At 43.2% G+C, this 27,178-nt stretch overlaps 1 protein-coding gene across 5 annotated transcripts in view; it reads right to left on the bottom strand.

Annotated features, from left to right (window-relative positions):
- AUTS2 (activator of transcription and developmental regulator AUTS2) overlaps positions 1-27,178 on the bottom strand; it is a 793,107-nt gene that overhangs the window by 562,832 nt on the left and 203,097 nt on the right. For all 5 annotated transcript variants that reach the window (XM_075113525.1, XM_075113524.1, XM_075113526.1 and 2 more), the window contains exon 2: positions 15,642-15,851. In XM_075113525.1, coding sequence (XP_074969626.1) covers positions 15,642-15,851 — 210 coding nt within the window. The remainder of the gene's footprint in view (positions 1-15,641; positions 15,852-27,178) is intronic.

Genomic DNA, 27,178 nt, shown 5'->3' with positions numbered 1-27,178 from the left:
CTTGAAGATTAAATACAACCCTTTATAAGCTATGCCACCTCCCAGGCCTGGGCAGCACAGAAAGTACAGCAATGCTTTCGAAGGAGGAGTTGCCAACGCTCTGCCAGTTGGTGTAAGATTGTGTCAGCCCTCTCAGCTGGATTTCAGTGGGACTAGTAGTGTGAGGAACTGTTGCACATGCTTGTTATAAAGCTCAAATGTTTTTATTAGCATAAACGAGCAGAAGTTAGGTTAATAATCTGAACACACTGACAGATGTTCAACAAATACTTGGCATTGCTGCAGCCAGAACAAGAAAGAATTCCATGCTATCTTGGAACAGCCTGCAGAACAACACAACCCGAAGCAACAAAGCTCTTGTACCAGGTTAGGCAAATACACAGGCAGAAAAGGCAGGCTCTCTCCTAGCACAAACCCAGGTCAGACCACAATACAACTCGGCACCGTGCACAGGCCTGAAAATTTTGCAACTCATTGCAGAACAAGAGATTGCACTTCCAGGGCAAGCCGATACCACAACAGCTGGGGTGAGGGGCAGCTGCTTTGGTACCTGAGGGAAGGAATGGGGGACTCCGCTTCTTACACTAGAAGAAACAAATTTAATATCGCTTGACTTTTTTCTTATTGAATTCAAGTTCTGTTCAAGTTCAAGCCAAGTGCGAGTTCTGAACACACCAATGGTGCAACACAGGATTAGTAGAAATGATAAATTTAGGGGCAACAACAACATGAAGGCGTTCTGGTCAGATAAAGTGAAGAACTATTAAAGTCTCATTCCACTGTGAAAAGAAAAACGCAGGGAATAGGATGTGTGAGAAGTTTCCTCAGGAGCAGGGAACCGGGCACGGCTGGGCTGGCTGATCTGGGCAGCACTGATGTTCTTACCAATGTTTTCTGCAAGGTTTTAGGTAGGTTTGGGGTACCTATGTTGGAAAGCTGCAGGTGAATACATTGTTTTGGGTTTGTCTCTGTGTTCTCACTATTCACAAGTGGAAGGAAAACAGTATGATCAAAAGCTTTTAAATGAGCTACAGTCTAGGAGGAGTTAAAGATTAGAACAACGTACATGAAAATTTTCTTTTCTTATTGCGAGAGGGTATTTGCAGCACTGTTAGTCCGAACACTCTGTACTCTCTCCCTCCCATCTTTTTTAAAGGGCAGCAGACCTGGAGACGTTGAAAATTTAAAATATTCTACAAATAGGAAACTGTGTGTTGTCCAGGAGATGTCTCGGATCTCTTACCACTCACACAACTGCAGCCCCAGTGCAGTGGCATGCCTGGGCTGGCTTTCCCTTCCTGAAGGGCAGTGCAAAATCGGTTAGAGACAATCAGATTTTGACTCAATGTCAGTAGCCACAGAGGCAGTCCAGACCCTAAGTCCCGCCAGCTTTTCTTAAAACTTTAACTCCTAAGTATTGGCATTGGGACTTGGTCAACTGGGGTGCTGAGACGCTTTGGAAAATGAAGCCCCTGTTTCCAAGAGAGTAAAAGTGGGGCAAGATAAAAGCCATGAAAAGGCTGATGGTGAATTACTTTCTGCAGGTTTCCTGATAGACTTGAGCACATTGGAGTTACTGATAGAGAAGAGGGGTTTTTTGGATGACACGAAAATACACCTTCAGCCCTGTTTATCAACGTTCCTCCGTTCTTACTAAGAAGCTTCACTCACTCAGAGGCACTGTATGTTTGTAACAAGGTACAGAAAGGTCTTCTCACCTTTAAAAAACTCGGGTTATACTGTTCTGATGACTTCAAACAGAAAAAGACATTTTTTCATTCCACTATAAGGCTTTAAACTGCATAAAATAATTTAAAAACTATAAAAACCTGTGAGTGGGGAGTGGGCAAGATGAGAAAGGCCACCACAGTTGTGAAACAAAGCCCAGGATGACTTTGGACTTGTAACCACCGTGTGTCAATAGCATCATTTTACAAGTTAAATATTATTCTTAAAGTGCTAATCCAATCTAAACAAGGGTTTGATTCTAAATTAAACAAACTCCAGTTTTATTGGTATTAGCTAAAATATGCAACGCTAATTTCAGCAGGCACGCACTAACAAGAGCAGCTATGTAGACTCTACTGTTCTCCAAGGCAAATAAGGAAGGACATTAACTGAAATCATCTTTTTTCCAAGGAAAATGCACTGTTTTACAAAATCCACAGTGAGGCTTATTTGAAAAACCAACAACAAAACAAACCAAACCCCAAAATTCCCTACACATCAATGCTTTCAAAGAGTCTTTAAAAAAAAACTTCCACTGCATCTCCACTTCTGATTCAATTTGCTGTCAAAGGTCATGAGCTAAAATATACAGTTTACGCTAAAAGCAGGAAGCGGGGTAAGTAATTGAATAACATCAGGAACTGGAAGAATACTGCCATTTTCCTAATGGATATAGTACAAGGTTTACTCTCTCCAAATTGAATTCTAGGAGCTCCTGTAGTAAGGGGTATATTTTTCTTCAGCTTGAATTTTAGCCTACGAGATTTAAAGAAAAATCCTCATGCAATCAAAAGGACAAAATACCACAGCAGCTTTATTTTCTAACAAAGATGTTCATTTCTGCAGGAAAGGGAAAACCCCCATCAACAGTGTCTTAAACAGAACTGGCGTAGCAGGTTGGCTGTTTAATATACATGGGCTGGAAATAATTCCACTAAATCAGAGCTCTGAATTATTCATGAAAAACAGATTTTCATGATTTAAATTAGAAAGACTTAAAATTACAAGCCTTGCATTGCTATTGATAGGTAAGGTCTCTTTCCCCCAGTGCGATGTTACAATCCCATACGGTTCTACTCCAGGAAATGCTTTATGACGACTCTAAAACAGTATGCAAGATGCCGTGCCACTTACTGCGTCTGGAAACAACACACCCACTGGTACCTACTGAAGAACGGTAATAGCACACCAGTAATAATGATATCGAAATGTATCATTATTATGAAGAAGAAAGTTTGAGGGGGTAATTTTCAGCATTTATTGCATACTAAAGCACAGGTTCCTTTAAAACACTGGAAGCATAAGCCGTTATACTGAAAAGGGTCTCTTCCCATCACCGAAAACACTGCAATTCCTATAAGAAAAATCAGACCCAAATTTTACTTCAAGTCTTTCAAAAGCATTTTGTAATGATATACCTTCCACCCTCCACCTCTGTGTATTGATACTCATTTACGAATACAACGCCACTAATACCTAAAGGTTTTACATCGCTTCCCGATGGGCACTCTCCGGTCAGTCAACACAGCACTTGCTTCTGACAAACACCACAGCCAGCTGTAATGGCTACAGTGCTTTGTACTAGAACTTATCAATGTCCATTTATCACACAGGTACCGAACCTTTCGTCTGAAGATCTCCAAACACTGCACAAATTCTCTGATTAAGCCTTAATGCCTTGATTAGGAACTGGTAGACAAGTTCTTTATGATTAAACACAATTTACATACAGGATGAACACAGGAAAATGAGACTCTGACTTGCCAGAGACCACAGAGCACGCACGGACGGAGGGTAGCGGTCCCCATCCTCAGTTCCCACCCTCTCACTGCCTCCTAACGCTCTCTTTCAGGGGGTTTATGCCTTGACATCGACTGCCCGATCCAGGTCTGAGCACGTGGCAGTTTTACTCGGAGACAGCTAGAGTTTTTTCCAAATTGTAAGCATTTTTTGTAAATCCCCAGACTGAGCTGCAGCTAAAATGTTAACGCAACAGTGCTTGAACTGAGTAGAGTCGGGGCAGCTCAGGCTGGACCACAGTCCAGGCCAGAACAGATGGAACAGCTGGGATAACCTGTGATGCACAGGGATAGTTTACAGTAACGGCCTTTGTTGGCCGAGGCAAAATCCCTGTTTCTTGAATCTTTTACTTCAGCACAAGAGGTATTGAAACTCAACTCCTTTTACAAGGACCAGTCCTCAGCACATAGTTCCCCTTTACCATCAAGGGAAGTGAAGGCAACTAATATCAAATCTTGCAAACCGAGAACAGCACGCCACCCAAATACAGCCTTTATTTGACAACACAACACTAAGTCATCAGTAGCTTGTCATTTCCTTCTTCAGAACCAAGGCGCAGAGCACTTGTCTGTATATTTATTTTCTTAAAACATGCGAGCTATTTTCCTTCACCTAGCAAGCCCTATTCAACAAGTTCTATAATTAACATCAAAGCAATTTGAAAGCTGCTTGACTTGCTAAAAGCCGGTAAACAAGCAGGAAGCAATAAGGTGCTTTACAAGAGAAGAACATGTGTTAGGGGGAGGGGAGACCATAAAACAGTAAAAAGATTGATTAGTAATTTTAACAGAATTTCCATTATTATTAACCCTTTGCCTGCTTTGGGCACTTGATTTTTATTTGTAAAACTAAGATTTTTTTGTTCGACTAGATCAGAAGGAAATGGTGAGATAAATAAGAGAGTATCATGGAAAATGTTCATGCACCAAATGTTTGCTGCTTTATATGGCTAGGGTAAAATCCACCTGCTTATGATTAAAATATTTTTATTGAAATATTTAGACAAAGCCAACCTTAAATCTCTTAAAAGTATTAAATGCCAGTTTCCAGTTCTACACCCACTCTCAGCTTTACTATTTTTATTAATTTAAGGTCTTCTTTAGCCTTGGGAGACTGGGGAAGGGTTAGCAAGTGAGCCGGGCTCAGGCCTGGCTGCATTTTATGAGAAAACTTGGGGTTTTCTCTCTCTTGTTTCTCTGCTCTTGCAGAAAAAAAGCTGCATGAGAGGGAACTCGATTCTCCTTTCTTAAGCATGCAGGTTCCTACATCTATTTGTAACTCTACTGACCGGGAAGGCAAACAGGCATACAGTACAGGGGAACTTTGAGGTCAATGATTCAGCTCTCTGCTGTCAGAGACTTTAATGGCATGTAGCTTGCTCTTTTTATATGATCTAAATCAGCTTGTGCTTCCAAACCAGTTGTTTTCCTGCTTCTTCCTCCCACAATTTTTTGCAGGATCTCACTAGGCTTTGGGTTGAAAGCTTAACTTCCCGCTAACACTTATTCTACACCAGTTTACACCCATGCTGTCTTTTGCCAAACTTTCCCTTTACCTTAAATAGATCTTATGCCTCAGAGATGTTCACATGGGGGACAGATCTAGAAAGGCTGTCATCCTATTTCTGTGTCTTCATTTTGTTGGACTACAGAGAGAACATTCTTCTGGTGTCTTCTCTACTAGGAGGAACTGTGATTCAACTGTAATGGCGATTCTTCTTTAACTGGAGAAAGTGGAGAACTCAATTTTCTTGAAAACAGGTCACTACGACTGCTCAGAGAGATCAGCAGTGCAAGAAAACAGGCAGCAGGAACGCAGCAACGGCTACGAACATGCTCGTGCACTTCCCTGAGTAAGGGCGGACTTTGGTACAAGTTTAGGACTTCTTCAAGAAAGTCCATTCACATTAGAGTGACACATTTGAATAATCTTTCCAATAGCTGACCCAATACAAAAGGATAAATGCAAAACTGATCCCACACTGTCTATTAAATAATGGAAAATTAGAAGCATCAGGAGTAGGTATTTCGTCACAGCCTACTAGAGACAAACTTCCAACAGCACTGGAAATGCAAAACCACAGTCATTTTTGCAGTTGTCATCTATTAATTTTTTTTTTTTCTTTAAGCAACAGTAACTTTTACTTAAGGGTATCTCTTCCATCTTCTCTCATATAACCTCACTGTATTTTAATACTGAGCTGAGAAAATTGTTCCAGAGAAAGGTCAGGACAAAAGGACAAGTTTGTTTTGTCTGTTTTAGGAGTCACGGCCTTTTGTAGTAATGGCCGTACTGTGTTCTTTAACTGGCAACGGAACAGATTCAAAATACCCCTTTGAATTATTCAAGAGTACAGCAAGCTCGGTATAAAAAATAAGACTATGTCCCATTTTTGCTAATAACAAAGAGGCTTTCCTAGGGCATAAAGTTCACATCGTATGAAAAAGGGTTAAACGTAGGAAAAGGGGACTTATATTTAAAAATTTGTTCCATTTCAGTGGGTTTGGGCACAAACAAAATTTTAAATGTCTTAATTTTAGAGAAATGCAACATTCTGACTTGTGAAACTACATGAAGCAGAGAATACCTCCTCTGGGCTGGGGAAGATTATCAATAATTTTCCTGAGCTTTATGCACAGTTCGTTTTGGCTGAAACGAAATAAATAGCAGGAAGTTCAGCAATGCACACACACACACATTTCTTTCAGCAGCGCCGTGCCGCCGCAGCGGGAGCGTGCAGCCTCTGGGGAGGCAGGTGGCCCCTGGGGCTGGTCAGGGCTGCTGCCCCACAGCCACCGCCAGGCTAAATCCAGGGAAGGCTCCACAAGGGCACCACAGAGCACTGCAAACCGTGACAGCAATCGTGCAAGCTCGGTACCCCAATTTCACACTGCTTTAGCTTACCAGGCTGCAGTAACACTGCTGTTTATTTTCCTCTTCTAATAGATCTTGGCCAAAAAACGTAGCTGTTCAGACCGAGGGGAATCACAGCCTCCCTCCTTTTCAGAGGGGCTGTAACAAGTCAGCTACAAAAGCAGGAATCTGCTTTTGGAAAATATCCCACCTACTGAATTCAAGGAATTGCCTCTTTTTCCCGCCTGTCATCCCGCTCTACTCAGCGCTGGTCAGGCCACACCTGGAGCGCTGTGTGCAGTTCTGGTCCCCGCTGTACAAAAAGGATGTGGCCAGGCTGGAAGGGGTCCAGAGAAGGGCCACCGGGATGATCAGAGGACTGGGAAGCTGCCATACGGGGCTAGGCTGGGAGAGCTGGGTTTGTTCAGCCTTGAGAAAAGGAGGCTCAGAGGGGATCTCATCACCACGTACCAGTACTTAAGGGGCAGCTACAAAGAAGACGGAGACTCCCTTTTTACACGGAGTCCCATGGAGAGGACAAGGGGGATGGACACAAGCTGCCCTTGGGGAGATTACGATGGGACACGAGAGGGAAATTTTTCACACTGAGGACAGTCACCATTGGAATAATCTCCCCAGGGAAGGGGTTGGCTCGGCCACGTTGGACACCTTCAAGAGTCGCCTGGACAGGGTGCTGGGCCATCTTGTCTAGGCTGGGCTCTTCCCAGAAAGGTTGGGCTAGATGATCCCTGAGGTCCCTTCCACCTGGGATTCTGTGATTCTGTGTGATTCCCCTTGGAAAGGCCAAACTAGGGAGCCTTCCACACTGCTTGATAAGGGAACAGTTCCTCCAAGTGTTGTTCACTGACACTTTAAAGTGTCCCCACACATTTTTCAAGCACACAGCCTGGGCCCAAGCCCCTGAATCTATGGAGTTACAGCACTCAGGAGCTCGACCTAAGGTGACAAAAACCTAAGACTCTTAAGCATCACGCAGGAGCCTGGCACGCTCCTGAGGCTGCTCTCCTGCTCCCCCAGCTCTTCCCAAACCGCGGTGCTGGCAGCGGGGTATCAGAGCCCCCCCGATCGGGTGTCACAGCAGGAACAGCACCCGCGCACAGCCCCCTGCTCCCCGTGGTGCCCGCTGACGGGCCCTGCGCAACCACAGCTGGATGCTACAGCCACAGAGTTTGGGCGGGGAAAAAAGAAGAATTAAGTAACGTAGCTTCAACACTTCAAATTTTTCGTAACAAATTTGAGGATGAGCTGCTGTCCTTCCAGCTAATACACAGGCAAACCTAGAGGTCAGAAGTCTTGGCTTAGATTTAAGTTATTTGTAGAATACAAAAAAAGATTTTTTTTAAAGTGCTGGATTTTTTTTTTTTTTTAATTTCAGTATGGTCACTTTATTATACTGTCTTATATCACTTAAGATAGAGCTTAATTTATCTCTAAGCAGCCTCAGTCAAAATTAATTTTTTCCTTAATTCCTTATTGGTATCATACTTAGGAACTTTTAAGAAAGGAATTGACTGCATTGCACTTTTAAAATATGGTTCACTTCCCAATACAGGACCTTTAATAATCATTTAAGTTTTCAATTAAAGTAGGATGCCAACATTAAAAGAAAAAAGATAATCCTGGGAGACAATAACTGCTCCATGCACAGTAAATTTTTTTTTACTCTTATTCTCAAGATATCCAATTGATTAACAGAATTGGGTTAACCCAAAAGCCTCTGTTTCTAATCTTTCTTCAGTTTGGCATTTGCTGGGAGTTTCTGTTACACTGGATGGAGCGGGCGAGCGGTGCACACAGGGGCACTATCGCGCATTACCGGGTCTGGTGACAGGGTGGTGACACCTCCCCGGCAACTCCGTTTCACAGCTGCATACGCTGGAGCCAAAAGACGAAGTGAGATGCAGCAGGGCAGATCACAAAGCAGTGGCAAAATTTGCATCAGAAATAAAAACATGGCAACGTTGCTCATTTTCTTACCAGCCTGATCGCCTGCAACACAACGGCGACGGTAGGTGAAAGCAGAGGAACCCTTCTCCCACATCTCAGGTGCAACCAGCTCATACCATCAGCTTCAGAGAAACCTGGGAGACACTAATATCCCACCATTTATTCCTGTTTCTAGATAGGACCTAAGCTCTTCCACACTCTGCTCGGCTGTACAAGCTCTCCCATCTAGGACTAACACTATCACGATAATTGCACTGGCGACTGTCAGGTATGAACGCTTCACATTCAAGCCCTGGTTAAGAGACCTGCCAAAGAGTGGGCAAACACCGCGTTGTAACCCCATTTTAAGCTTATATTCCTCTGCGTCTACAAAGGGGGACTCCCTGTGCCCGCGCTGGAGCCTGACGACACGAGCCACTAACGCCTGTTAGCTCTCGCAGGAGGCTCTGAGCTGGGTGTTTAACGCAGGAGAGTGCAGACAGGATCAAAACAGTAGTGTGATATCATAGTACTGAGTCTAAGATATAGGCATTTTATACTTCAGCTTCAATAAACATAGGTAGAGTTTCTCTTACCTTTGAGCACATGCGCTTATTCACAGGAGAGGGCCATGGCAAAAACAAGCCCCCTTTCTTCCAATTTCACCAGCCCTGCAAGCGAAGCTCTCCATGGGGAAGCCGTTTTGAGTCCGCAGGATTTCCCAATACGTATTTTTAACCTGTCTAGCAGGGATAACATCCCTAGTAATCGATTTGACTCATGATTACTATTTCAAACACAGGCTCATACCTAGACGAAAAAAGCGCGCTTTACATGGCAATATATACAGAACAATAACATTGCCAGATGGTATAATGCTGAACAGAATTAATTTCACACATGATGTTTTCAAGGTGTTAAAATATGTCACAGCTTCTCCTAATAAAACATCTTCCTCTTCCCTCCTCCTTTTAAGACGACGCTACATTACCACCAGCCCGTATTTTACATTATATGTGTTTTCAGTTCTGATAAGGGCAGCTGATTGCTTGCAAACCTAATTACAGTCAAATGAAAGTCTTTCAGAACCATCATTAGCAATTAGGACCCGCTGGATTTGCAGTGTATCATTTAGAGAGGTATAATTCAATAGCTTATTGAAAAATTGCAGGTGAAACTGGTGATTATAAGGGGGGGAAACGCCTGTGACACGTCACTGCAGGCAAATCTTCAGGAAAGTGGCAGCTTCGACGAGCGGCTGATCAATGAATGCAGGTGTTTGCTTCGGCTGCCGCGGCGCGCAGCCCCTCGCCGCGCTCGGAAACTGTTAGCTGCATCCTGTCATGCTTGGTTTTGTGAATGGCTCTGGATTTCACATTATGTGTCTGGTTTTGTGCGTGTTTTCAAGGAATCCAAAGGGCCTAGTCAGGAACTTCATTAAACCTGGGGGAAAGGGGGAAATGCACAGCGCAGAACAACAGGCACGTGAAGCAACACATCATTTTTCAGTCCTTTCTATAGAGAACAACAATCTTTTCTGTGCCCATTGAGCTCAATTATATATTATCGGGGCCCAGAAGTTGTTTGGATGCTTTCGAGCAGCTGGGTGCCTCCACAGATGACGCACTGGATATGGTGACTGCAGGTTAAGTGCAGCTGGAGATTTCTGTGGCCTCTGATCAGAGGCAAACAGCAGTCAAGAATCACAAAACACTTGTAATTGAAGCACTGTTTGTCACCAGTGGCAGTTTCTGAGGGGGAAACGAGATGGGCAACTGAATAACCACCTATCTTTTAGACACGCGCTCTCTCACTCATACAGAAATACATATACCGTGTGTGTGCGCAAAATAAAGCGTGGTTCCCCTTCCAGGATGAAATTACCCACCCGCCAGCAGAAAGCACTCAACATTTTAACAGCGCGATGGTAGACTAGGTACTGCTGAGCTGGACAGTAGCAGACACAGACGATGTTAACTCACAGAACGGGCCGTCTCCTTGGCCATAACCCTCCACACGCACACCTTGTGTAACATCTACCCCACTGAAAAACCACACTGCCCAGCCTGTGCACAGCCCCAACCGCCTCACCCCTTCGCCTTTCCCATAGATGTGTTCCTCCTTCTCCATCCTGCAAAGGCTTCTCAAATCCCAGATCTACTTATCTCTATCACATGAGCATCTTCTCCCACGTATCATTACATCCCCTCACGCACAGTTACCTGTTTTTGTCCCTGTCTATACTTTCAGTGCTCTAATCTGATTTTTTTTGGGTCATTTCATAGTTTATTTTTCAAATTGAATGTCGTTAATAGCATGGATTGGCAAATAAATCCAAATAAACTGCGTCCACAATGCCAACGCACAGCAGACAAAGTTTCATTAAACCAGTGCCCCCTGCAAAGCCCTGCTGCTCGCGACACTTGCTTTGGGTTATTTCAACCTGTTGGCAACACTTGCACATATCAAACCATGCCGTGTAGTTTCAAACCAAACAGCAAACCTAGTCATTTTAAAGTGGTTGTGCTAGTATTTTGAAATTAAAAAACCAACCAACCAACCCACCCAACCTCTCTCTTTACAAACAGAATGGAAAGAAACTTTATCCCCATTTCCATTGCTGCACGGCAGCATCACCACTGACCTCATGCCTAGCCGGCACCGCTAAGGCATGCAAAGTTTGCCCCACGCTCTACAGGTCGGCAGCAATGTTTCCTTTAACTTCAGTCATACAGAGCCAGGCCTCCAACAGTGCAAAAACTAGACCAAACGCAGCCGCACGCCTTGCAAACCCCTCTCTCGTCCTGCCTAAGCTGCTTTCCTGGCCTGGGTTCCTTCCTGATCTTCAGCAGTTTTACAGCCACTGAAATCCACTGGCTGCCGGTGATGTAATCCCAAATCACAGCAGCTAGGTAAAAGGAGATTCAAGCCTCTATCACTCATTATGGATCTACGCATGTTGTATGCGGTATTTCCAAGGTGTCTAACGTCACGCTGCACAAATATAGACACCTTTTTTCCCTTGCTGCTGCACAGCGCTCCAAGTTGGGAGTCAAAGAAACTAGACAGTTCTCCACGGTTGCGTATAATACTTGTAGCTGTTATTGCACTCCCAAAGCCCACCCACAATTTCATTTTCAATTAACAGCTCTTAGAAAAGCAGTAATGAAAGCAGTTGCTAAAGAGCACTCAGATGTCATTGAGAGACTGCAAACCCAAACTGTAAATAGCACATTGTAAATCGCTTGTCACCACAGTCAGTTCTCACTGGAATCACACTGCCGGTGACAATCAAACCCATCTGCTCAGCTCCCCGACCAATGTCACCGCAACCCATGCCGCTAACACCCACCTCCCGCTCCGCTCTCATTACCTGTCACGTATAGGCTTGTCTAAGAGCATGCAAAAGCCATTCCTGACTGTAAGCGAGATTAAATGCAGATCGCACAACGGTTATTCCACCCTCTGCACCAGAGATTGGCTGCACTGAAGCACACAAACACCTCTGCGCCAAAGGACAAGCGTGCGCTAAGTACATCTGCAACACAGTTATCAACGTGATGGTGGCAAGCGATGGTGACGGGGGCGACAGCGGCCATCCAGACCGGCCACCAAAAGCCTCAGCACTCTGAAATTTAAGATGCATAGATTTAGGGCGAGACTGCCAAGGGGAATGTGGACTTAATTCTGAGAAGGAAGAGCTTCAATACTTCCCTCCCTCCCCTTTAACAGATTCATGTAATGGACTACGAGGTTAAAGTGAATAGTTTATAATGCTTATAGCTGATGACTGCCAGAGTCAGCAGTGTATCCTTTTTTGCTGTTCTTCCCATTTTTCCTTTACCTCATTAAAATTCACCTCCTAAGTCATCTCTCCAAAATGAATTTTCTTCCCTTTATTCATTATCTGCCCCTTATTTATTACGAGTTCATCTCATTCCTTGCACTCACATGATATCTGGGATTGGGATTTGATATTCTGCAAGTCTTTGGAATCGACCAGTTAAAGTAGAGCCCAGCAGCAGTTGGCTCTCATGCATACGTAAGCCAGCTAATGTACCACTTGCCCAGCGCAGAGGTTGCTGGTTTAGAAGCATATGCCAAAGATGATCCTTTTCTGCAAGAAGGCGTGTGAATCTCACAGCAGATAAAGAAAACAAAGCAGGAAATGCAGAGGTAGCAGAGCGTCTTCAGCTCTTTCCAAAACACGCACCCACTGAATAAAGAGAAACGATCCTTCCCTCTCGCTATCAAAATACTCTCAACAATCCTTCTGCAATGAAAACTCATTGTTTCCTAGCACGCCCCGCTCAGCTCGGACCTTGTGGACTAAGAGCTCCAAAATTTTTGCCACCCTTTTACTACTTTAAAAAAGTTCACTTTAAGATTTCCAAATGATTTTTACAGAAAACAGAAAAATATGCCATCACCAATTAACATCAAGGAAATTAAATTTAAAATGCTGGAGCAATAGCCTGATGAGTCTTATGTTTGTTTAACACCAACTAAAATTTCCTTGAGGCATTTTAATAAGTACATTTATAAAAGCTCACAAAGCAGAGTTCAAAAGTCTTCTCGCTAGTAAAATATGAGCGTTAATTAACCTACAGTTTCACATTTTCTGGATTTCAATAAACCTGTAGGCATTTCAGCATAGCTGGATAAATACCTGCATGAATACTGCAAGGATTTTCTCTGAAAACTAATTAGCAGTCCTTCCAATAGCTGACTTCAACTAAATCTGTTTGACGAGGGAGCTTCATACCGTAAATCCCGCACGTGAGAGTTACTTCCAGCTGATAACAGATTTCACAGAAAGGTGTATCAGACAGGACTGTTAACTACTGGTAAAACAACGCACAAGATCTCCAGCTATAAAACATTTCCCAACAGAGACAGACTGCAGCCAAGGTCTTACGCCAGTGCAGGAACGCGAGTGACAGCGTCGAGGCTGCATCCTGCCATCCAACTGCAACAGCCCCATGTGGCAATTCCAGATTCCTCCAGGGACAGCAGGGGCAAGATACGTTCTTTAGGTATAAAATGTATAGCCCTAACATGGCAAGGACGCTGTGTATATCCAGAATACCAAGCTGGCTTTGGACCCTCTTACTTCGTCAAGCACAGAACACCAGTGGGCCCGATTTTTCGTTTGTTATCGGAGGAGGCTGACAAGCAAGTTTACTTCCCATCGCAAGCCCAGGAATTCAGTTATATGGAGCTGCGTGGGGAAACACACCCAAGGTGTGCAGCCAAGAGTCCGTCTAGGAGGAGAAGTGTTAATGATCAGAGAAAACCATCCTCAGAACTTATAGTTTTCCTGCTTTTTTTGAGGTCTTCACCATTTGTCTTGAAAGACGACAGCAAATGCTTAGCAGAAATACTACATATAAAGGTTGCGGGTATGTCTTTTCAAATAAGCTTTATAGTCTTTTCCGTGACACCTTTTTTCCACGTCTAAGTGCCAAAGCCACTTGGATTTGTCAGCACCTAAACTGTTCATGAGACTAAAATGTTCTTATCTAAGGAGCTATACCCCTACACCAAATGTATTAGATTTATATTGAGCAAGATACTTTATTTCGTCTCAGCCTTATCCCTCAGGAATTAAGCAGAGTACTCAGATTTATCAGCTAAAAGGAAAACCATTTTCCATGACATTTGTTAACTCAATACCTTCTGAGCCAGTATATATTTATTCTTAAAAACATAACCTCACAAATAACCTCCATCAGCAGCGAGGCCGATTCCTTCATTGCCTAAGTACCGGGCAAAAAGGTTTCACCGGTAGTGGGCTATGCCAGGGGAATCAAACGGTGCAAAAAGTCAGCTTTTACGAAGGCCAGTTCCTACGGCACAAAGCACATACATTTACCATTGGACATACTAAAAGGGAACCGAGTGAAGACCACATAGGTGAACACAGAGAACAGTCAGGAAAACAGAAACCTTCAATGTCTACTTATAACGTAGCCACTGCCTCAGCTATCCTGAAGAGCTTCCCCACCTCCCTTTGAAATACAAAGTACAATTAAATTAGAAGAAATATCTTTAACGGGTGTGGTAGTGTAGAACTAGCATTTTACAATTGTTTTGCTTTGCTGAAGCGCTCTATAATCTCTTATATCTATATACAGTACAGGCTTAAAAATAATCATGAAAACATATTTTTTACCAGTTTCCGTAACTCTGAATATCAAAACTGAATACAAGTCAATGTACTTGTCATCTTCAATGCTCCTTCCATTTCCCTGAGCTTACAAGTTGAGAAGCAGTGAATTCTCACTATTTTCTACGTTTCTCTGCAAAGCAACATTTGATTTGCATGAAACAAGGATGAAGACTCATTCAATGAATATCAACCATCTCCATTGGATGTATAAATTTTGGTTAAAGAGTCATTAATATCACTCAAATTTAGGTCAAAGCTGACCTCTTTATCACTTTAGACTTCAGTTTCGCAGACAATGAGCTAAATGATCATACAGGCACATGCTATACTTAAAATGCCCAGCTCTAATTTAGTCTTTTATATATAATAAAACACACAAGGGATATTTATTCATTACCAAAAAAGCAAAACGTGGCTCTTTTCTGCATCCTGCTCACCAGAGGAATCACACTTGTCATGCTTTCCTCTTTTTTAAAAACAAGAAACAGCACCGCACAGTCCTGAATAAGAGTTCAAGATTTCCAGCCTCAAGCTTTGCAGCCCTGGATGCTATCTGCTCGCATGCGCCCCACAGTAAGGGAACACCAGCGTTGGGAAGGCAGGAGGTTCTTGCTTATGGGTAGGTGATTAGTTACCCAAAAGAGCACACACCGGTACCACTGACATCCTACAAATGAGCTCCTCGTACCGTAATCAGTCTTAGAGCTTTGTCTTGATTAACAGCTGCCCCTCTCGCAATTATCTCACCTCGCCCTTGATGATCGAGGGGGTCTGACGCTTCGGTGTACAAAGTCTGAAGACAGGAAGGCGTATTTATAGCACAAAGTTGGCCTAACAGCATGAGAGGGAGACCACATTTGTTTGCCCTGACAGTCTCACAGCCAGCCTATGGAAAGCATGTCCAACATTTGCACATTTATTAATCAACTCGGCTCTAGCATCAATATGCCGCTTGCTTTCCCACTCAATTCATCTCTTCTAGTATCAGGTCATGGTACCAAGCGGGACCCGAGAGCCCAAGAATAAAACAACTACAAAGGGGTTAAAACACGTGATCCAACAAAATGAGAAATCCGCTTCTACGTATCACGTGCCAACCGGCAAAGCCCTCCCTCCCCCCAACAGATAACCCGTCTCCCACCTGTCTGAGGCCCTTCGGTATTTTCTTCCTTTTCCCAAGGTGCTGACAAAGATTACGATCATTTTCTCGGTCGGAGCTGTACTGGTGGTGGTGAAGTCTGTTCTTTTTCGGAAGATATGACAGCCCATTGGTAAGTGCTTCCCGTTTCTTCTTGGCTAGAGGGTTCTGTCGCTTCTCCACGCGTTCCTGAGGTTTCAGAGCCACGTCCTTCTGCAGAGGGAGGGAGCGGGGGGAGGAAGAGAAGAGAAAATACAGCGTTTAAGATACGGCTCTGATTTGGTCAACCTCTTTAAGCAGCAATTCTAGGTGACCAGCAAAGCATGCTCGAGGCAATGCTACAGTCACCAGAAAAGGAGAAAGCAGCCTTCGCTGGTGTGCACTTAATCAAAAGAGAGGCAAATGCAAAATAAAATCTGTAAGATGGAGTGCACAGAAGCTGACACATACTCCTTTAGATTTCATACTGTCAACCTCATAATTCCCGAACACATCTCATGTATCAAGTAAGCATCCATTTAGAAAACAGCATACGTTTATAATGTTTAAATTAACAATAGGCTCGGCTTTTTACATTTATTTTTATTATTTCTTGTATTGGACAGGACAAGGCCAGAGCTGACTTAAATCCAGTTAAAGCCAATGAATCTCAATTGAATGCAGTGGATGTTTCCCTGAAGCCTGACCTAAGCAGATTTCCACATATCGGGGGCGGGGGAGAAAAAAGGTTTATGAAAACTTTGTTACTGACCCTCCTTTAAACCCCAGAATCAACGCTGTCTATAAAAAACACTCAAGTCTTGTAACATAAACACAAGTTTTGTCACTTAGCCTACAGCCACTGTATATTCTTACTAATAACCTATAACACAAAAGAATTCATATTTTTGTTTCAAATAAATGTTACTTGAAAAAAATTCTCCAGTAACACAAAATTATAAAGGCAGAGGAAGAGGAGGCTTGAGAGGCATTGGGAGAGAAGAATTAGAAGCTATTGGAAAGGTGTAGATTACAATGCATATTGTGCATCTAACAAATATAATTTGCTAATTCACATCTACTCCTAGAGCTCCACACGTAAGAGTACAGTATTTCCACGTAAGGGGCGTATTACTTAACTAGTGTAATACTTCAGGCATACTCTAACATGCCTGACTGCTTTGACTGAAAGCTCTCCGTGCCCTACCATCAAGCACTATATGATCTTGTAAGCCTTCATGCATCTGTTTATTGTCACTTAATATTATAACTGACAGCAAGAAAGAAATTGGGTTGTCGGTCCCTGTGTCACAAAAAGATTCAGGTTCAGGAGAATCTAATTCAAATTATGCCACCTTTTAATGCAAAAAGCCCCATGCCTAAAGGCAAAAATCAGTTTGGCTTTAATTAAAGGATGCTCCCTAAATGCCTAAAACACAAGAGCTTCACAAAATTCATAACTAAAACCAATGAGAACGTTAATTAAACTCAAGACAGTCGACACTCAAATATGATATTTGGTAAAAAGAGTAATTTTGCAAGCATTAAAGAAGGGAGAATGGAAGGTTCCTAAGCTATACGTTTTCTTCACCTAAGACACCATGGGAAATATCCTAAGCTTTTCTTCACACAGTGTTACTCGTGTCAGAAGAGTTAGGAGCTTCATCCAAGCTCATAAAAAAAATCTTTAGCATCCTTAGCTGTAAAGCCAGATTTTCAGAATGTCATGTCTCTTTTCTGGTTCCCCCAGCTAATAAAAAAGAGTCATTAGTAGCACTGATTGTCACAACATGCTTTGAGATCTACTTGTGAAAAGCACTGTAGGCAGAGCAAGCCCAAGTTAAAATAAAGCCAGAAGAATCACTTTTCTGAGCACAACTTGAACCTCCCTTCCCAGGAAGGGTTTAGATTTAGATATACGCCACAAGTGCACGATGGCAAATTCTCACGTGTCACATATTACAGTTACAGTTTCACCAATTCTCATCACCGATAGCTTCACAAAAGAGCAACTACAGCAACCACAAACACACGGTAACAAGCGCAGAGCACCTCGCCCAGCCATTCCCACCCTCAGCCCCATGCAGCTGCACTTCGTGAAATAAACCAGCAAGCCACGTAGCACTGCGATTCCTCGGAGCAACTGCGACGCAGCAGGAAAGCACCAGAATGACAAGTCGGCCAATGCAGCCTATTGAAACAACGAGATATTCTATCGCAGAACAGATTTGTGCCTTCAGACAACTATCATCGTGCTGCTAATGATAAACATAAGTCTTTATTTTTTCAGCTCAGTATCAAAAAATCCAGTGCTTTACAAATAGCACATTATACCAGCACAGGACTTCTGTTAAAACACAGAGCTCGTATTTGTAGGTAGGACAGCTATTAAGAGAATTCACTTTAAATGTGAAAGGTTGAAGAAGTGAAGAAAGGGAAACTTTCTGGGGAAAAAAAAAAATAAATTCTCCTAATGACTAAATAGCTTTTGAGGGTTTGGGGTTTTTTTTTTTTAAAAGCTAGGGATCTAAATGAAACAGTGGCAGGCTTCCAGAAACTTATAAAATGTCTAATGGGGCTAGAACTGCCATCAAGAAATTACTAGCTCCCATTAGCTTTAAAGAGGGTGTAAGATGGGTCAAATTTTGCAGCTCGCTATGGGCATAACCTCCTCCATAAGAAGCCCATGTTCTAGCCTATTGCATAAAGTTTCCTGAATTGTCAAGATACCCCTAAAGCAAAGTTAGCTCATGTCAGAACTGGGATGGAAGACTCTACATATGCACCTACAGCAAAGACGAGTGAGATCAGCTTCACAAAGCCTTTGCAAACTCTGAAAACGTATCTTCCAAGGCAGAAGGAACAATCTGCAGAAGTCTCCAAAACTAAGGTGCCTCTTCTGCTCACGACCAGAGAGGGGAAGGGAGCTCCGTCTGTACACAGCTTGCAATTCTGCAAATTGTGAAAGCAGGCCTTAAATCCAGTTCAGTGGGTGGGCTTACTATGAAATTTAGACATAAAGATTGGTGTTTAGACAACCATGTCCCTCCAGAGCTGCCGTCTGCACTTCACCAGCTGACATCGCTGCAGAGAAAATTACAGAGTGCTGTGGGTCAAAACCTTGCATTATTGAATTGTATGGTAGAACCTCTCATTGCTTTCAACAGATAGACGATTTGGCCTTAAAATACATATGTATCTAGAAAATATATACAAGTTCTTCGTCTGCAGACTGGACTGCGACAGGACACGTGAAAATACTAAAAGCTTGGAACAGGTGGATAGGACGTGTTAAAACTAGCCGGAACAGAGATCACGCGGGCTGTCGAGCCTCACGTTTGAGGGTGCAAACTGCTGGGACTGTTTCGGACACACCATCGGCGCAGCGGCACGCACGAGGCAGATTCCGCCCTCTGGGAAGCCGCTGGGCTCGGCAGAGGCGGCGCTTGCCTGGGAGCTGTAGCCCTGCATAAATCACTTCCCCACTTTCTGCACTTTCTCCCTCGTCCAATTTTTATCTTTCTGTTGTTTAGATAGGACAATAGCTGTACCATGCTGCGTGCTACTACATTAGCCAGCACAATCTTAATTACAGACTTCAGGCATCATCATGATTAGAGTAATAAGCTGTAATTACTCTAAGGTGACAGGACTGCACAGACCTTATCTACATAGATAAGGAGATGTAGTAATATTTCATGTTGAGGCATATTTTTCAGCAGCTACGATTCAAACTAAGTAGCAGACCCTACGAACAACACGTTCAGACTTTAATGGAGGTTTTTCTCCTCTCCTGCCAGTGTGCAAGCCCACACTTTATTAAATAAATCCTACAAACATATTAGGCATGGTTTAAAACCATCTTTTTCAGAGATATCTTTCATCAGTGAAGTGCCTTAAGCGTATCAGGAAGGTGACTTAAATGTATAAATATGTAATTACATGCAATTCAATACAAAAGCGCATTAATATTTATGAGTGTACTGTATAATCTAAAAAAATTTCCATTTGTTTTATTTCTATTGGGCACATTAATCAACCTGATACCACCGTACGTGCCATAGCGGAGAAGAGCCGCCCATACTGAAGAGACTCCTGCCGCGACGCCAGCGAGCAGGAGGGCTGCTGAAGCCCGATGGGGTGGCACTGCAATCACCTCAGCTCCAATTAATATTAACAATTTCAATCCAAGCCCTGCATTCGGTGAGGGGAGGAGAAGCAGCCTCCGTGGGTACATCAGATAATTTCTCGAGGTAGGAGGCTTGAAGGACACACTGCATTCTCATCAAGTCTTAAGCTTTCTGGGAGCTATGCCTGATTTATTTCAGGAGAGTCCATCTTCTTGCTACGTAAATGACAGCTCATTAATTATAAATCAGATCCTCAGTGGCAGCCGAGTAGTGCTTCACACCGCTTTGTGGGGTACGCGCTTCACCCCCATGAACGTCTCCCAGGAGCCAGACCCCACTGCTGCCCTTCCCTCCTGCCCTCGCTCCCCAGCCGCCTTCCCTCTGACAACGACTTACACTCCACTTAAAACTAGAACTCTCTTCCACCCCTTATTACAGGATTTCTCTGTGGGAACACTTGATGAGAAGCAACACTGCAAACGCACCACGTAGCAAACGCACCGCAGGCGCTGGATGAAAATTTGAGGCGCTGCACAGGGATTTCGAGCCTTGATTTTTCCAAATCATCCGTATGGATCGTCGTTGTGATTCCACTGTTGCCAGAACTTACTTTCTGAATTCGTACTGAACGTGACCCCAGTAAAGCGCAACTATTAAAAAATGATTATTAAAAACAAAAGTAGATTACAGTGCAGGGCTAGTAAAGCCAAATAAAAACTGCATCAGTCTACAACTATATTCCAATTATTCGCCCCTCAGGTTCTTGCTAAAGTCCACAACCACTTTATACCATGACCCAACAATTTATCCTTCACTCCAACAATAAAATGAAGTATAAAGAAATACGAGATTTTAAAACCCCAAAATTATTAATCAGTCCTGAAATGTCAATGTAATGCTCCACCCAAAACACAAATTACTAAAAAAGCAAGCTTGACTCTACCAGTTTGCCCCGTCCACTATTCAGATATCCAAGCACCCTTGTCAAACAGAATTGTAAGAAAGGTACTTCTGGAGCCTTTCACCTATTTTCAAGGTAGAAGCAATTCACGTTTGATCAGGAACACGAGTGCAGAGGAAGAAGCCAATTAAGGGGGAAAAAAAAACCCCAACTATACTACATTTTCACTAGCTACAAAAGTTGATTTGGAATTCTTTCCAGGCTACGGACACAACCGTAAGACAGACTCAGCACCTCGGCCCTGGCTGTCAGATGCAGAAGTGCTTCATTTGCCCGGGGTGTTACGTGAGGAGAAGCAAGAAGCAGCCGAAGGGCTTTCTATAAAAAAAAAAAAAAAAAGACGCACAAACAGAATCACTGACAAAACCACCACCTCCATATTCACTGCGAACATTTGTTACAGAAGCTTAGCTTGCCAGAAACTAAGGTGCCTGGAGAGTACACCGAGAGAAATGCTGCAGCTCCGTCAGCGCCACGCACCGGGTACCGTTAGCCGGGGATCCGGCAGAGCAAAACGCACAGGCTGGATCAAAACTCCCACAGAATCAGGAAACGGGGCCAGTCTGAGGGTACCAAATTCGCCATCACATCTTGACGGCCTTCACCGACTCGTGCTGTGTTTTCTGTTACATTTGGGAAGAATTTTGATAGCTGATGGATGAAAATGCCCTAAGACTTCAGTGCCCCTCTCTAGCATGTCATAATTCGTTATTTTAGTTCTGGCAGTAACAACAAGATGTAAAGGTCTGAAAACAATGCACTGACTAGTCCCTGCAATCTTTCAAAAATCAGAAAATAAAGCGAGGCGTTTATAATGGTCATTCATTTCCCTCCAGATAAGATAGTTAAACGCACTGTGTATTCTTCTGAATGCACAATTAGTTCCTCAAAAGCATTTATCTAGGGGAAAAAATTGCAAACACTCTTAACACAACATCAGGGAGAAAGGAAGGCAGGTGTAAAGTGCAATCAAAAGAGAAAAAGATTCTCAAAGTGTAGAAATTACAGTATTTTAGGACACAAGGGACTGGTGAAGGGAGACATGATGTCAACTATGGTGGGTGCGGTAGCCCATCCACTAGTCCCAGCAGTTTCTTCGAGTCGTGAAACCTCTGCAGAAAGGTTTAATCTTGGGTTTTTTGATTTATTTTCATAAAGCTACAATCCATTGCCTCCTGCATCTCTCTTAAATCTGAAAACAAAGCGGTTCAGTGTTGTGCGAGAAGGTTGTGCAACAGACTGAAGATGAAACGCCGTACCGGGCCGCAGGACGCTACGTGGCGATTACAGATGAAGGCAAAACAATAGAAAAGCAAGTTGCTGTCTGCTTGAGATATGTTTTATAAAAGTGCTTCTGTAGCGAAGAGATTGCTTTGATTTTTCATCCCAAAATCATTTGTTAACAATACCATTGATAACCAGAAGGTTCCTTTTCAGGTGCTGCTGATTTAAATTACACACAAAAAACTACATTAAAGCAACATTATTGAGGTTACGAAGTCAAGGACTTGCGAGTTATGAAAGGCCAGCATTAAGGCTGCCAGCAGCACCTGAATTCAGCCCTCTTGTGCATATGCGTCATGATACAATCTTTAATTACACGATCACACACTCTTGTTTCCCGGTGCAGAATGGAGGGTATTCAGCTAACGAGCAGCCACTCAGGATTTTGTTTTCTCCTCTTTGTCCAACATGTGGACCTAAAACTTGTTTACTTACACTCCAGTCACACCCTCCTCCAAATGCATCATTATTAATTTCCTCAAGGGCTTTTCTATACAGGTTCTCACAATAGTATCAGATGCTCAGCAAATATCAATGACCTATTTTACAGCTGTTTAGCCAGATGAAGGTTTTTTGCTATTCCTATTTTACAGGTGGCAACAACAGTCCTGACATGTTCAGGTCAAAAATGTCTGCTAATTTTGGAAGCACCTAAGATTTCTTTTTTCAAAGAACTTAGCTCTACAGAGCACTTTATCTAATGAAGCACAGCCACTGATTTCAGCAGCTACTGGGGGTGCTGAGCACTCCTGCAAATCAGGCTTTAGTAAGCACCACATATTATAAGGACACAGATAATGAGTGTTTCTAAAATATGTAGCGCGATGGCCTCCTTCAACATCACATACTAAATACGAGATGGAGGCAGAGGAAAACTGGATTCTAATTACTTCTAGCTCATATCAGCCAGAGGAAAACCTCCCGCAGTCCTCTCCCTCCAGCTTCAGTAACAGCTGGGGAAGGGGCTCAACAAAGTGAGTCTGATTCCAGAGTAAGTCAAACCTGTTTGAGTAAATTACTTCAGGATCTTTGAAAAAGATCCTGAGGCCATTACATCATTAACAGCGTCATCACAATTCGCAAAAACACAAGGGCCAAAGAAACACCCCAAACAAACAAAACCCACAAAAAACCACCACCAAAACCAACACAACTTGGAGGAACATAAGTACACACAGCTGCCTACACACACACACCAGGCAAATGGAAACAAGGAATCCCCTACACTCCTCAACTCAGCTATGGTTACACACTTCAAATTGTGTTCTAGGTGGCATTATTTAAAGAATATATAGCCATCGACTCTTTTCTACTTAGGTTTTACACTGTTTATGGTTGTAGTGGGATAGCAGTCGCTATTTAGCACAAGCAAACTGTGACTGACTTCTCCTAACACACTAAACCTAAGAAAGTAATCTAAAAGTATTTTACTCAGCAAAATAAATGTCCTTCCCTGTTCATAAGTACAGCCAACAGACCATGCCTTTCTTCAGCACACTGTGTGTTTGGATGCAGGCACTCTATTTCTCAACAATTTATGACACTTTATAGCTCAAATGATATCTGCGCTGTTCCTTTGTGATTATTCACACAAAATATTGTTTCTGTGCCTGATGTGAATAACTTTTCTCACATTTAATTACATGCACACGCGTGTCGAAGTTTCACTGCATTCAGTGGGGTTTTAGCAAAATCCTTAAACTTATTCTCTGTTTTGAGGCTGCTGAAAATTAGCATACACTCAAATTTTTACCTTGACATGATAAAAAGCATGTTTAAAAGGAATTTTATTCAAGTACTTCAGTACAAAAGATTAAAACTTACTCCTACAGACCAACTTTGACAACAGCAGAATGTAATTACTCAAGATTTCAAAGGTGTGCTGTTCTACAGCTGTAGCAACTTAACTGAAAAGCGAAAGGGACAGTCTTATACATAATTTTTCATAGTAGTCACTAAGCCTACAGATGCTACACAAATACATGTTTAGCTGAAATCTATGACTGCAATGCCACCTGTTGAGCCAAAGAGGCCCTATGAAATCAAAGCTGACAAAAACTGATGCCGCAGCTGAAGATGAATATCAGAGCAATTGATTGTCATTCATTTATCTCACCTTCTTCAAACATGATGTGGTATTCTCAGCCTTATCCTCCCCTCTCCCTTCTCAGTTCTGTCGCTCAAAATACTCTGCCATACCGCACCACAGTTGTGGAGAAGAGTCATCCAAATTATCGGAGTCTGTGCAACCAGAGTTAGGAAAATTCTGCTCCTGTCGAGGAAGTGCTGAGCAACACCAGCTCAGATTACAGAGCAACTGAACTGGTTTTCTTGAAGCTGCCTGGTTTTGTAGAAGGCTAAGTACACACAGCTGATTCTGCTCAGACTGATTTAGCCAGAAACCCGTGTACTCCTGCCAAAAGAAAGATATCCTGGAGCTCTCACTCCACCCAGCTTCTGCCGGCCTAGAAGTCCCATCATGTTTATTCTAGAGATTTTTCTAGGTCTCACAGAAGTTGCTAGCAAAGTCCAAGGTTACCTCTTTCTTGCAGATTTGACTCAGTCATCTTCATTACATTCGTGACTGCCTTTTTTCAGTATAAGCTGTCTGAAATAGCAGCCTCTCCCAGCAGGGAATCTGCAGCCTCTGCTGGCATCGTCTTAGCCACGTTCTCTCCAACTCCTCCACATACAGCCTTTCAAACTTCCCAAGTCATCTCCAGTAAGTGCCTCTCCTTCCTACACCTACAGCCTTTGTTACCTGGTGAAGCGCCCAGGGCAGCTCTCGGGGCAGACGGGGCTGTGCTCGCCCTTTTGGCCCCGCTCCCCTCCGGGAGCGCGAGCTCCGGCAGAGCTCAGGGCGCGACTCCCGGTGCTTCTAACACACAGGCGTGTTACCGGTAGCAACACACTCCATCCCAGACAGGCTTTACGAAACTTACAGCCCTGAGACTGCTCACACAGTGTGCAGCCCTTGCAGCCAAGGGAAATCTATTCCCACTGGCCCTGGGTTTATTTCGCAGTGCTGGGCCTTAAATAAATGTGCTTGATATACCCCACGAGCAGCATGGCCACATCCTCACGAAGTGTTTATTTTCTTTGATTGAGGAATGAAAAGAAATAGAATAGGGGTGTGAAAAGAAAAAGAGTCCCTAGGGATGCTCGCTTTAAATCTTCACGGCAACAAAGAGGGCTTCACTGCTCTGGCGCTGCTCAGTTGCGATTATAGATTAGGCAGAGAGAGAGGAGCATTAAGCCAGCTCCTAAAACAAAGCTGAATTTGTTTTATTCCCTGTGCTACAACATACTAGTTCACACTTACAGTAATGATCCCATCTGTGTATATAGCGTTGTTCTATATAGTCAAGCACAGCAACGCCTTGATCTGCTGTAGAGATGCATCCTGCAGGCACGGGCTGGGACTGTCTATGCTTCACGCAGATGCCTGCGCCTGAGTTCAAGGCTCAGCTTCGTGTCCCAGCAGGGCCAAAAGTTCTTCTCCTTGGAAAATGGGATTTTCATGGTGGAGAGAATCCAACTGAACTGTTATCAAGTACCACACTGAGCAATGTGAAACACAAATAATTTCAGTTTGTCTAAATAATTGGGCAACTCTTCAGTTCTGCACTGAAACTTCTGGTGTTTGTTTTTTTTCCTTCACATAGGTTTTTCTTATATTTGCCCTTTTTGTTCTGATTTGGAATGGAAATAATTTTTCAGATTTCAAACTTTCTCCTCAAAATAAAAATTTTGTATGTTTGTATCTGTAGTTATACAAGATCTGCATGTACTGACCAAAATACCATGCCATCTTAGGACCAAATCGCATTGCTTTCTTAGCTTTAAGTAAAGAATATGTCCCCTCTTGACCTTGCTTCTTTCATGCCCAAAAGCATCAGTCTTTTATTTTTGCCCAATGCCCTGCCAACTTTACCAGGAGACTTCTGCAATGAAATCATATTTCCCTCCAGCGGAGGCTTTGCACGAGGCTGACTGCGGGCTCTTCCACCCTCCACATGCATACGGTGTGCGCTGAATAATTCTAATGGCACTTTCGTTGGCAGGCCACGGACCGAGGCCAAGGAGTTAGCGGGCCAATAAATCTTACATATAAAGGGTATATATCCCTCCCCCCCCTTATTGGTAGGGTGAGAATAAATGGATGTGGACTTAGGCAGCTCTCATCCCTGCTATTCCAGCACTAGGGCTAAACAGATGACCTCAGCCTCCCGGCTCTCACACCGGCACCACTCATTAGCACAGCACTCAGCATTCATAAAAAATGTATTATGGTTTGTAAATCAAATCAGAAGCACCTCTGCATTCCTGGCCTTGCAGGGAGATGGTACAGCTCCAGGAAAGCCCAATGTGTTCTAAAGGTCTCACGATGCTCACTAAAATAGCACGGCCGCAGAAAAGAGCTGAGTGGGGGCACCATAGAGGAGGTTAGCTTTGCCGCCGCGTTAGCCCCAAGACCAGAAAATCTGCTCTCCATCAGTCAAGACAAAGAAACCTCCTTGATACAACATAGCTAAAAACAATTAGGAGACTGCACTATATCAGGAGAGAATAGGGAGAGATGGAAACATCCAAGTCATTTATTTCTGTATCACAAATGAAGCCTTCAAGCACGCAGGGAAACCGGAGGCATCCCTCTGCGCATGCAAGCAAGCAGGACAAACCCAGCTCTTTGGACAGTCAATACAGAAATAAGCAAGGAAAAGGACAGAATTAGATTATGCCAGATGGGAAATGATCCAACCTGCAGATTTTTTAAGCAAACCAAAAACCTCCACATAATAATAGGTTATAATTATTGAGCTTTTCAAAATAAAAATCTATTTTGAAACAACTCTTTTCCATCTTGTGGGTTAAGAAGTCAAACTACTTAACACACAAGCTCTTCTGACTTCTAAGCTCCTACTGTCTCATATTCCTCTTGATTTTTTTTATCTTCTCTCGGAACCACTTAACTCCAGCACTGTTCGTGGCACGTGGGGTACAACCTCACACAAAAGACTGATGAAGGCAGATTTTTAAAATGAAAGAACAGTGCTTAGAAAATAAGGCGGGAGAGGGAGAGAGAAGGAGTGCCTAGATAGGACCAGACGACTGCATCACCTAAGGCCAGCTTGGTAATATTCTTCATTAGGAAAAGTACCAGAACCTGTGTGCAATTAGAAGGG

This window comes from Phalacrocorax aristotelis, chromosome 18 (genome assembly GCF_949628215.1).
Source record: "Phalacrocorax aristotelis chromosome 18, bGulAri2.1, whole genome shotgun sequence".
NCBI lineage: Eukaryota > Metazoa > Chordata > Aves > Suliformes > Phalacrocoracidae > Phalacrocorax > Phalacrocorax aristotelis.
The sequence above is the reverse complement of the archived record's forward strand: the minus strand, read 5'-3'. Positions and strand labels throughout refer to the sequence as shown.